This window comes from Aspergillus aculeatus (assembly GCF_001890905.1).
Source record: "Aspergillus aculeatus ATCC 16872 unplaced genomic scaffold ASPACscaffold_2, whole genome shotgun sequence".
In the NCBI taxonomy this organism is placed as follows: Eukaryota; Fungi; Ascomycota; class Eurotiomycetes; order Eurotiales; family Aspergillaceae; genus Aspergillus; species Aspergillus aculeatus.
In genome coordinates, this window is record NW_017962977.1 from 1,215,976 (window position 1) to 1,227,543 (window position 11,568).

At 52.2% G+C, this 11,568-nt stretch overlaps 4 protein-coding genes across 4 annotated transcripts; 2 read left to right on the plus strand and 2 right to left on the minus strand.

Annotated features, from left to right (window-relative positions):
* Positions 1 to 1,833: 1,833 nt before the first annotated feature.
* Positions 1,834 to 3,196, plus strand: ASPACDRAFT_21999 (branched-chain amino acid aminotransferase, cytosolic; the record flags this gene model as incomplete). Its single annotated transcript, XM_020199079.1, has 3 exons — positions 1,834 to 2,248; positions 2,337 to 2,938; positions 3,011 to 3,196. The coding sequence occupies 3 exons, from the start codon at positions 1,834 to 1,836 to the stop codon at positions 3,194 to 3,196; spliced, it is 1,203 nt and encodes a 400-aa protein (XP_020060043.1).
* A 394-nt stretch (positions 3,197 to 3,590) lies between these two features.
* On the minus strand, positions 3,591 to 5,078 carry ASPACDRAFT_57085 (AAR2 splicing factor family protein; the record flags this gene model as incomplete). Its single annotated transcript, XM_020203208.1, has 1 exon — positions 3,591 to 5,078. One exon carries the CDS (start codon positions 5,076 to 5,078, stop codon positions 3,591 to 3,593), a length of 1,488 nt encoding a protein of 495 aa, XP_020060044.1.
* A 567-nt stretch (positions 5,079 to 5,645) lies between these two features.
* On the minus strand, positions 5,646 to 6,621 carry ASPACDRAFT_75230 (40S ribosomal protein uS11). Its single transcript, XM_020204395.1, has 3 exons — positions 6,546 to 6,621; positions 6,394 to 6,466; positions 5,646 to 6,208 (listed from the first exon to the last, which is right to left on the minus strand). The coding sequence occupies exons 1-3, from the start codon at positions 6,610 to 6,612 to the stop codon at positions 5,896 to 5,898; spliced, it is 453 nt and encodes a 150-aa protein (XP_020060045.1). The 5' UTR covers positions 6,613 to 6,621; the 3' UTR covers positions 5,646 to 5,895.
* Positions 6,622 to 6,623: 2 nt separating this feature from the next.
* On the plus strand, positions 6,624 to 9,680 carry ASPACDRAFT_75231 (prephenate dehydrogenase (NADP(+))). The gene is made up of 7 exons (XM_020204396.1): positions 6,624 to 7,150; positions 7,563 to 7,623; positions 7,678 to 7,789; positions 7,875 to 8,023; positions 8,123 to 8,722; positions 8,842 to 8,973; positions 9,212 to 9,680. The coding sequence occupies exons 1-7, from the start codon at positions 7,056 to 7,058 to the stop codon at positions 9,368 to 9,370; spliced, it is 1,308 nt and encodes a 435-aa protein (XP_020060046.1). The 5' UTR covers positions 6,624 to 7,055; the 3' UTR covers positions 9,371 to 9,680.
* The last annotated feature ends 1,888 nt before the right edge of the window (positions 9,681 to 11,568 follow it).

Genomic DNA, 11,568 nt, shown 5'->3' on the forward strand with positions numbered 1-11,568 from the left:
AGGTACGTCGTTACGTTCTACTAAAACTAAACTTATTACCCCCCTCCCCCCCCCCCCCCCCACTCATCTGTATCATGTCGGCTGTCTTGGAAAATCAGCTAGTGAATCATGAAGCGACATCCCCCACGCCGCCTAAGGCCCTCGTGCGAGTAAGGACCAGGACGATCAGCGAGGTTATCCTGCCTAAGAGCCAAGCTACTGCATGAAAGGGCATCAATTATGGATTACGGCTGTACAGGAAGCATAGCCGACAAGCGCTTGGGGTAGATAGCTCGATATGCATATTGCATCACACTCCCATCTAGAATCACCGCATGGAACCAAACATTTGACTTGGTTAACTTGGTAGCGGTCACTAATCGATCGATCTGAGGACAGTGATGCATGCTTACTGAGGGGGGTTTTTTTTTTCTCCTGCTGATAGGAGTGGTCATCTGAAAATGATAAGATCACTCCCTGGTGGATATTGTATTCTAAGAGTCTACTGTGTATAGTCTATATAAACAGTTAAAGTTGTACTGTACGGGGTACTTCACATAGCTATGTGACGGCGATGCGAGGATCGGCTAGCACTTGTTCTGACTCGGTTTAGACTCCACATTTTATTGACCATGAATCAGACACTCTACTAGATACTACCTAGTAAACGATGTTGTCCCATTGTTTGCTTTATGATGGGTACCTGGGAAATTGCAGTATCTTCTCGCTTGTTTGTTTTCTTGTTTTTCTCTTTCTCCGGACTTTCTTTCCTTCTCCAATGATAAGGCTTGATCGTGATCGATCGAAGGAGACAGGTAGTGTATGTTCCAAGTTGGAATGTCGGTCTGCTTCCCTGGGAACACAAGCAAGGGTTTGTCACACATTTAAACTCTTGAATTTTGCTTCTACACAGTACGGAGTACTAAGCATTCAAAATATGGCCTTTTCCCCCACGATTTGCTGGTATGCCTTGTGACCTGGTACCTTGCAAAAGTCTAAGCTTTTCTGAGAGAGGGTGCAGTACAGAATACTGGAGGCACCTACTCCGCACACTGTTCGAGTCTCATGTACACCGCCTCTTTCTGCCAGAACTATCTCACCCAGACTCTCGGCGGTGAACTTACGGCCATCCTTCGCAGACCTGCTTAGATAAGTTCTGACTACTCTGTCCTGCTGCTCACACCGCCTGCGGTTATCCTCGGTCTGGGTGGTTGTCGAGGGGCACCGATGGCGGAGCGGGCACAATTGAAGCGGGACAATAGATCCTCAAGGGCCCATCTTCAGAATCACTTGGAAGGTACAGAAAGCCGTTTCAGAGAACAATAGCACCATCTGCGGAGACGTTAACCGATGATAACCTATCGCGGGCACGAATCCTGATGCTCAGGGTGCCGATTGAACCGTCCCTCAACCCATAGATGGATCCAACTGCTGTTGCGAATTCGGATATCGAAGGCGAAAAGACGTCCCAGACCATAGGAAGATTCGGCTCCCCGAAAAGTTTTCTTTGCCTCCGGGTCTGGCATGGAAAGTTCATAAAGTAGACGCATTCAACATGTTGTAGAGAGTCGTGTATCTGGTTCCCCTCCTGTTCTCTTCAACTTTCCTCCGTTCGCCCTGTTGTCTCCCACTCAGCGACCGATCTTTGGATCTTGGCCCAAGCTGTAGCCCGTTCGAGTCGCGTTCCGAACTCCGTTCCCGTTGGCACACTTTGAAAGTTATCTCTTTGGTGACTCACCAACTTTCTGCGGGATAGTCTCTCAAGTATCAATTGGGCATAAACCCCTCCTCCCCCAGAGCGTTGTCCAGATATCTCCGCATATTACCCTTTCCGACCGAAAACTTTAAGTGATCATGGGTTCTGCTGCGCCTACTCTCGCCGAGCTTGATGCCTCGTACATCAAGGTGACTCGTTCGACCAATCTCCGCGATGTGCCCCTCCCTGGATCGCCGGAGGAATTGAGCCATTCCCACTGCACCGATCATATGATTACTGTCCGGTGGACGGCGAGCAATGGCTGGGATACGCCTGAAGTGAAGCCCTTTGCCAACCTGAGCATCCCTCCCACCGCTTCCTGCCTGCACTACGCCACCGAATGCTTCGAGGGCATGAAAGTATATCGCGGCCAGGATGGCAAGTTGCGCTTGTTCCGACCCGATCTCAATGGAGAGCGCTTGGACGGGAGCTCCAAGAGGGCCTCCCTCCCTGGTTTTAGATTCGAGGAGTTGAAGCACCTGATCGCGAAATTGATGCAGATCGATGGACCACGTATGTCTCCCCTCCCGTATCCCCTGACCGACGATCATTTCATGCATGACACCCCAGCTGACACAGAGGTCGTTCTCTCTTGCTGCAGGCTGGCTCCCCAAGGATCAACCCGGTCGCTTCCTCTACCTCCGTCCCACGGTGATCGGAAACGGCACCCAGCTGGGTGTACAAACCCCCAAGGAAGCGCTCCTGTTCATCATCGCGGTCCCCTGGCCCGACCCGTCGAAGAAGAAGCAAGAGGAGGGTGCCCCCCACGGTCTGAAGCTCCTTGCCTCCCAGCCCGACACGATCCGTGCCTGGCCCGGTGGCTTCGGATATGCTAAGCTGGGCGCCAATTATGGACCATCCCTGGCCGCGCACGGCCGGGCGCAGGCGCTCGGATTCGACCAGGTGCTCTGGCTGTTCGGAGAGGACCGCAAGGTCACCGAGGCCGGTGCCAGTAACTTCTTCGTCGTGTGGAACAACAAGGAGACGGGCAAATTGGAGTTGATCACTGCGCCTCTGGACAGCCAGTTGATCCTGCCTGGTGTCACCCGTCGTAGTGTTCTGGAGCTGGCTCGGACACACTTCGCTCAGCCCTGCGGCAACCTTGCTCCCGTCGAGGTCGTGGAGAGGGAGTTCACGATTGCCGATATCGAGGAAGCCTGGAAGGAGGGGCGCATTGTCGAGTCTTTCGTCTCTGGTACTGCGGTAAGTCTCTTTCCTGGTAGTGATTTGGTTTGTGGATTACGCGAAAGAGAAAGTTACTAACATTGCGACTAGTTCTTCATCACCCCTGTCAAGCTCATTCGCAACGGCAACGTCGACATCGACCTGCTGACTGCCGGCGCTGAGCGTGCAGGCTACGCCGCTCAGATCAAGTCGTGGCTGGAGGCCATCATGTATGGCAAGGATGGCCAGGAAAACCACAAGTGGGGCTTTGTCATTGAAGATGAGATTGAGAACTAGGCAGAGAAATTTGGTTATGGCAAGGTCCTGGAATGTTGGTCATGCAGAGAAGGATTGCCACGTGGGGGTCTGTGTGGAGGCGGGGTTGGGCTGCGTGCCTTGAGGGTGGTGGACTGTACATAGTAGTGCTGTGTTCTGCTTCTGATATAGAGCTAGATTCTAGAGACGAATTCCAATGTTTTATGACTCTGACTGCTTCGTTTTTTATGTTTATGTGAGGGCCATTGACCTGTTTTAGTATTGGCGTAATTCAGTACCGTTCGATTCAACTACCTGTTTCATAATCTCGTGTCATCTATTCATTATCACATACATATACCGTGGTTGATGTATACATGCTATCCACTGTATCTACATGGAACATTGGCCAAAATCCACCCAACAGGTCCAGCTGCTAATTCAGGTTCTCACTAGAATCGCTATCGTCCATTCCAGTGCCCTCTCCAAGGTCCACAACCATAGGCGCATATTCTCCAAGCTCCTCTTCTTCATTGTCACCCGCCACCTCCAGCTCGACCTGCTCACCATCCTCCAGCTGAACCATACCTCGTCGAAGGATCACGTCGCGATTGAGCTCCCAGTCGTATTCCTCTTTGACGAAAGCCTCAAGCTTCTCGAACTCCGTCTTCACCTGGGAGTCTGTCTCTTCGAGAACCTCATATAGCGACTTCCGGAACTTCATCAGTAGCTTCCGCAAGAACGCACCGCCTTCTTCTCCATCAAGGTCAAACAAACCCCCCTCTACATCGTCACAACGGCGCAGCTGCAGCAAGAGCAAGCGCAGCAGATCACTCATGAACGCCCCCCGCTCACGGATCGCACTCCGACAAGTGAGAATCAGCTCCAGCAAACGCTTCCACTGCTGCAGACACGAATAATTCATCAAAGTCAGGATCATCAAGAAAGAGAATTGCAGCTCGCCCAGCAACTGGCCTTCCCCAACCCTCTCCCTCTCAGCATCCTTGGCCCCTGAACCCGATGAAACCCTATCAATCAAGTCTCCCAAAGCCCACGAACGATCCTGGGCGGCCTCGGTCCTCTCCCTCCCAATCGCACCCTCCCTCCACGTCCGCTTCAGATCCACCGGGGCAAACGAGAACTCCCGTTCCTTCTCCCCGGTCACCCTCTCAATCGCCCCCTCATCTAACCTCTGCTCCCCCCCTTCCTCTTCCTCCACGGTCAACCCAGGAATAGCATCACTATCCCTCAGCGCGGTACTCGCCGAGGTAACCATCCACCGAGCCCTCCCATCCACATCCACAACAGGAACCCCAACAATCCGATCCAGCAACCCCTCCGTAATCCTATCCGTCAAACCTCGCCAATCCCTCCTCCCATCCTGCTCCTCCTCATCCTCCTCCCCTTCTACCTCTTCATCTTCAAACCGCACTCCCCGCTGCTGCTGCTGCTGCTTTTGTGACTGCATCGCCAACATCGCCTCCGTCACCCGACTCCGATACCGAAACAACCCGCCCCGCCGATAAACCGCCCCCAGATTCGCCTTCTGCCGCATCGCCTCCTGCCGATCCGCATCGCTAGCGGCGCTCAACGGCGCGAGCGTTTCACTCTCCGTGTCCCATTTCCAAACTATGATGTCTTGGCCATATTCTTGCTGCTGCCGTTGAGTCTGTTGGTGGAGGGAGACGAGTGCGCCGGGATTCGTAGCAGCGGCGGCAGCGCTACCCAAATCCCCAACGTAGAACCAGCTTCCGCTCCGCAGGGAGAGACTTTCGGTCGTGCCGGTGTAGAGGAAGTGCCACCCCGCAGGTAAATCGCGGATACCGTGGAAGTTGGCGGTCGAGGTGAAGGTGATCAGGTCGATGCCGACGAGGGTCTTGGGGGGGAGGTGGGGGAGGAGGATGGTGGGGGATGCGGTGGTCATTTTTTCTGGCTCTGGGTAGTGGTTTCTTTTTTCTGGCGGTCAGAGGTTTTGATAAGCGGCTCAGTCGAGTGAGATCATCAAGAATGTTGGAAAGGATTGTAGGAGGTTTTATTGGTTGTGTTAAGTGGGAGGGGTGAAATGGGTGAAAGCTCGTAGGCTGTAGAGAAGTGAAGTTTTGGGGAGGGGTCGTCGCGCCCCCGCGGATTGACGTCAAGTTTGAGCTAGCGCAAAAACTAGCAGGCTGAATCAGTATGTTGCTTTCTGCTAATTCCTGTTCTTGAAGTCTGTTTAGATAGAATTTGGCGTGTGACCGTTAGTTGTATTTCGAGAAGGGCAAGACTTAAGTTGGAATATGCGCCGATCAAAGTTGGAAGGTTCGCGATACGCTAACTGATTGATAAGTTTGGGCTTATCTTAGCGGCTGGGTGGGCCGACCAGCCTTAAGTATTTTGCTAGAATACCTACTTCCTGAGATCATTGGATCGAAAGCAGATGGCAAGTATCTGGCTTCTTTGCAGCCCAAAATCATGATTACATTAATTCTTACGGGGACGAAGAGATGAAAGTGTGCAGTCCAAGGTTCCACTTATATTGACCAGAGCAGCCGTCGAGATGACACCAGACTAGCTAAAATGCGAAATTCCAGAACCGCTAAACACACTTTTGGGTATGTAATAAATTGAAGACCAGGCGCAAAAAGCCGTTCTTCGCGTTTATTCCATCCACAGCCGGCAAGCAGCACCGAGCAACAAGTCCCCCAGACGCGTGCGAAAGAAACCTCTGCACCAGTTTGGAGAAGACCGAGACTCGCACATGCTTACAGACGACGACCACGGCGACCACCCTTGCGACGAGTAGAGTCGGAGGGGGTGGGGGTGACGTCCTCGATGCGGCCGATGCGCATACCGGAACGGGCAAGGGCGCGGAGGGCGGACTGAGCACCGGGACCGGGGGTCTTGGTACCGTTACCACCGGTGGCGCGGATCTTGATGTGGAGGGCGTTGATGCCGAGCTCCTTGCAGCGGGCGGCGACGTCCTGGGCGGCCAACATGGCGGCGTAGGGGGAGGACTCGTCACGGTCGGCCTTGACCTTCATACCACCGGTAACACGGCAGATGGTTTCACGGCCGCTGTAGTAGAATGTGTTGTTAGCATTTGTTTTGCGCTATTCCCGTAGATGTTCTTCAATTTTGGTTCCCCATCAATCTGCCACGGTATGCCTTGCCCCGACTCTTCGTAGCCAGCCTAATCACAAGCGCACCGAGTTCGAAAGATGATTTCCAGAGATTTGCGAGCCGAAGGCGGAGAGACTCACGAAAGATCGGTGACGTGAACGAAGGTATCGTTGAAAGAGGCGAAGATGCGGGCAACGCCGAAGACGAGCTTGCCTAAAGACCCCCAAATAGTCACATTAGCATCTGACTTTGCGCGAAATGAATTTCTTGACTGCTGGGAATCGATTCGTACCATCACCGGCCAGAGGGCCGAGAGTGACGTTCTCCTTGGCGGCAGGGGTGGTCTTCTTGGGAGCCATTTTTGTCGGTTGTGGGATGGAATATGGGACAGAAGAAAGAAAAAAAGGAAGTCGAAGTCGAACGCGCCCGCTCGAAGTGAGGTTGGGATAGAGGAAAAAAACCCGGCCGGTGTGTGCCCTATCCACACCCCGGCTCTGATTGGCTGCAGATCAATCCTAAGCAGTGCCCAAGCGAGCGTCTGCCTAAGGCCTCGAGCAATTTAGGCGTTTTTGACAGCCGTTGATTGGCGGGGCCTCGGGGTGGTAGTCGGCCCGAAAGTTGAAGATGCCGGCACTATTTAAAATTCTCCCTGTGAGTTTCACCGGGCTTACTCTTTCTCCTTTCTTGTGAACATTGAAGCCGAAGCAACTGGTGCGACTCCGTGGCCATTCGCGCTGGGAGTCTCTTGAGCTGATTGTCACTTATTCGACGTCTCTCATCTTCGCTCCAGGCACCGCCCACCATGGGCTTCACCAAGGAAACTGCCAGTATTGGCATTATCGGAATGGGTGATATGGGCAAAATGTATGCCCAGCGCCTCAGTGCCGCAGGATGGAGGTAATTTACGCGAAGATTCTTTTCTTTCCGTTGCCGTCTCGACAAGATACCCTCAGCGTTTTCTCTTACTAGGTGAGCCACTCTCTTCCATTTATCTCTCAGATACCTTTCAACCCACTCCCACTTTGAATGATGACTTGAGTGCATTTGGCTCGAGTATGGCTTGGTGCCCGGCGTTTATATCATTCTGATATATCTGCTACGCACTGGGTCGTCAATGATGTAACATCTCAGCTACCTTTATTTCTTTGTCTGAAATTCGCAACACAATCATGCTTCTTTCCATAGCCATTCGCTGTTGGATCTCGTGCTGACTGTCCTTGCTTCCAGGTTATTAATATTTTGTATACTTTTTGATCATTCGATAGCAAACAACCTCAGTTGTACTAACTAGATATCTCTCCCAATAAAGGATTAATGCATGTGACAAACTCGATTTGTATGAGGACTTGAAAAATGAATTTGAATCTCAAGTACGTCTTTGATTACTCGCAGCCAGCGCTGTCCATAAACTCATCTTGAGAAAGCAAGGTGTTACCGTATACCCGAATGGACACCTGGTTTCTAGGATTAGCGATTACATCATTTACAGTGTAGAGGCTGGTGTCATTGACAAGGTAGTCGCTGAGTATGGCCCATGTATGTCTTTGAAGCCAAACCGCCGCGCCCCAGCATTGCTCCCTTTTCTACTGTTACTGGCAAACGTTGTCTGACGCCTGGAAAGCCACCAAGGTCGGCGCAATTGTTGGAGGTCAAACGTCCTGCAAGGCCCCGGAGCTTGCTGCATTCGATAAGCATCTTCCCACGGATGTAGAAATTGTATCCTGCCATTCGCTCCATGGGCCCAAGGTCAACCCCAAGGGCCAACCACTGGTATGCTTGATCGATTGATTGATACCTTTCAAAGATGGTGACAAGGATCATCGCAATGTGGCTGGCACAACCCCTGGTAACATACCTTGCTTCCTATAGGTCCTGATTCAACACCGTGCGTCCGATGAGAGCCTCAGATTCGTCGAAGAAGTCCTATCATGCTTCGGCTCCGAATACGTCTATCTAACGGGAGAGATGCATGACCGGATCACCGCCGACACGCAGGCGGTTACACACGCCGCCTTTTTGAGCATGGGTACGGCTTGGCAAGCAAACAATCAGTTCCCCTGGGAATTCTCCCGCTGGGTTGGAGGCATCGAGAACGTCAAGATCAACATCACCCTGCGCATCTACTCTAACAAATGGCACGTGTACGCGGGCCTGGCCATTCTCAACCCGGCGGCGAAGAAGCAGATCCGCCAGTATGCCGAATCGGTGACCGAACTCTACAAGCTCATGATCGAGGGCCGTCGCGAAGAGCTCAAACAGCGCGTCAAGGCAGCAGGCGAGGCCGTTTTCAAAGCGGGAACCGAGAGTCAAGAGCTGCTGCTGAAGGACGAGGTGCTCGATCGCTTCTCCTTGTCGAATGGTCCGCGCGAGAAGACGCCGCCCAACAATCACCTCAGTTTGCTTGCCATCGTCGACTGCTGGTCCAAACTCGGAATCGTGCCTTATGACCATATGATCTGCTCAACACCCGTAAGAACCCCCATCCTCCCCGGGTATCTTCCCCGCGTGCGCACGCGGCGGTCTAGTATATTGCCATCCTCCCCTCCTTCAGTCTCACTCACACTTTCGTGTCTTCAAAATCCAAATAGCTCTTCCGTCTCTGGCTAGGTGTCACAGAGTACCTGTTTCGCAGCCCCGAGCTTCTCGAGGAGGCTCTCGACACCGCCATCGATGACAAGACGTTCCGGTCCGACGACTTGGAATTCACTTTCGCAGCGCGGGTAAGTACTTGGACTTTTGGACCTGTTCCACTTCCCCCCTTCCCCCCTCCCTCTCGACCGACCCGGATCTCTGCGGGGCCAGCATCTGTCCGGGGGACTTATGCAAGTTTTGCATCTGCCAATCCCTGTCTCTCCTTTCGTTCTCTCCCCTTGGCCGTATATGCGCCGTTTGTCGAGCCTCCCTGTCGAGCGTTCGTTCCAGAATATCCCACTGACATCATGTGACCATTTCTGACAGGCGTGGTCCGACTGTGTCTCTTTCGGTGATTTCCAGTCCTACCGCGATCGCTTCGAACGTATCCAGCAGTACTTCGCCCCACGATTTCCCGAAGCCGTCAAGCTGGGCAACGAAATGATGAAGACCATCCTGGAAAAGACTACCCCCGGAAATTCCTAAAATTAGTAACCCGGTTTACCCCCGGGAAAACTGTACCAAAATGAGAAACCATGACAGCTTTTCCCAAAACCACGAAATCATAAGTCAAAAATCAGCCCACTAAAGGAAAGGGCAAGCCACAGGAACTTGGCGGGACGTCGGGTAGCGCGTTTGAAAACATCCGCGCGCCGCGGGGGGGGGGCTCGGAGAGGACCCAACACCATAAGAGAAGTACGGAGCTCCGTGGGGAGGCGGAGAGTGAGAAGAGTGCCAAAGGGGGCTCCTGCTCTTGTACCGTAGTTGGATAATATTGTTGTTAGCGTATGCCTGGAAACAGAGAATAATGTAGTATAACCATCACAACTGAATGGGGTGGCAATTTTTCTCAAAACCATGTGGTGGGTATGTGTATGTGTATGTGCGTTTGTGCACTAGCGGATAAGTGTTTTTGTTTGGCTGACCTTAACAATAATATCTAATGGCGGATGTCGAGGTGCTTTCGAGTTTTGAAACGTCGTCAATGATGCATTGCTCTTCCACATAAGTCAGGTCGGTCCAGGGGTTCGCTTGCGCACGGGGTTTATTTTCTGGGGGGTGCAATCTATTTGATCGGCTGAGCTTTATCCACTTCAGGCAATTCGCATAGGTACGCTTCGTCGTTTCATGGCTGTGGTGGAGAGTGAGTGCAGGTCCCACTGGGCCACTGGCGATTTACGCTAGCTGAGTGCTGGATTTGCTGCTTCTTCCAGGCAAAGCTAGTCTATCAGTATCTGGATTAGCAGCTCGAACCCCTCCGTAGTTAACTGATTGTTAGGCTGCTAGCAAAGGAGGCTGTCGGGTCGTACCGTACCTCAACTAGTCGATTAATCAATCTACTGCGCATGATTTGATATTCACATGGCAATAGCGTGTCAAAGTGCCAATGGATATGGGGGGAGGGGGAGTGGGCATGGTGATGAATTCTCCGACATGCTTCTTAAGGTTATTGCTGGCATTGTGGCGCCTTAGTACGGTAGGCCTTTACGGCAGTAAGCTGATTAGGGTGGACGGACGCTCCGAGTGGCAGTCTGTCATCTGTTCGATTCTTGACAAGTATCATGTCTTTGTTTTCATGGAGGTAATAGGGGAGTTGATGATGCTGATCTAGTTAGAAGTATGGGAGCACTCCGGACGATTGACCTCTTCGAGGTACCGTCGACGAAGGACGGGCAAGACATGTATACCGAGGGCCGGTGTCAGGCCACATCTGGCAGGAGGTCCTTTATTCCAGCCTCATGGATCGCCTAATATGTTCAAATGTTCAATGTGAAATTCTAATGATGCTAGTACTGTGGTATGCTCTACGGAGTACACGGTCAAAATGGCTTACTCACACCCCTGCATAGAAACAATATATTGCAGCTCAATCCGCTTCAATCCGACCAATCGGTCGCAAGACGATCCGATTGACAATTGCCCAGATTCATTCGACTTCCATGCTGACTGACCCCCAGGCACTCAACCCCGACGGTCAATTAACCAAAAGACTTAGTTGTAGTAGCAGGACTGGACATTGGGTACTGGGGGGGTCTTTTTCTGACATTCCACAAAAGATCCAAGCGCAGGATAAGGTATCTGTCTGCCTTCCGCATCCCCTCCCTCTCCGTCCCCTACGCCACCTAAAAGTGGAGTATGCTGATAATTGAGAACTTTAAGAATGATACGAGGTTACGGGGACTTTGGTAGCATGGTAGCATGATGCGGGACAAACGAAGGGGACGGGAAAGGAGCGGAAGGATTTCCAGGCTCAGCCGTGTTTGATGGCAGATGTGACTGGTAGAGACAAACCAGCCCTGAATCGAAGTCATCTCCAAGAGGTCGGAATCGGCTGGAAGGAGAGGGAGAGGGTGAACCGTCCTCTGCCCAGCTCAATGCCCAGAAAAGACCAGTCAATGTGACGGCATAAGTTACTACCGGCAAGAGAGAAAAAAAGAACAGAACTTTGAAACCATAGCTTCCACACCCTCCAAGCCTCAAAAGAATGCAATGACAGTATTTTTAGTCACCAGCAGATGATGTCGGTCGAGTCTAGTGGGTTTCTATCACATGGGCTGCTGGCTTGCTGCGCTAGTGCTCCGTAAACTAGCAGTGGCTGCAGTGCCAATTTGCATGGCAGAATTTTTATGGAGCATCCCGTCCTCCTTCAGGTTCTCTCTTCCCCCCCCTCTCTCTCTTCTTTC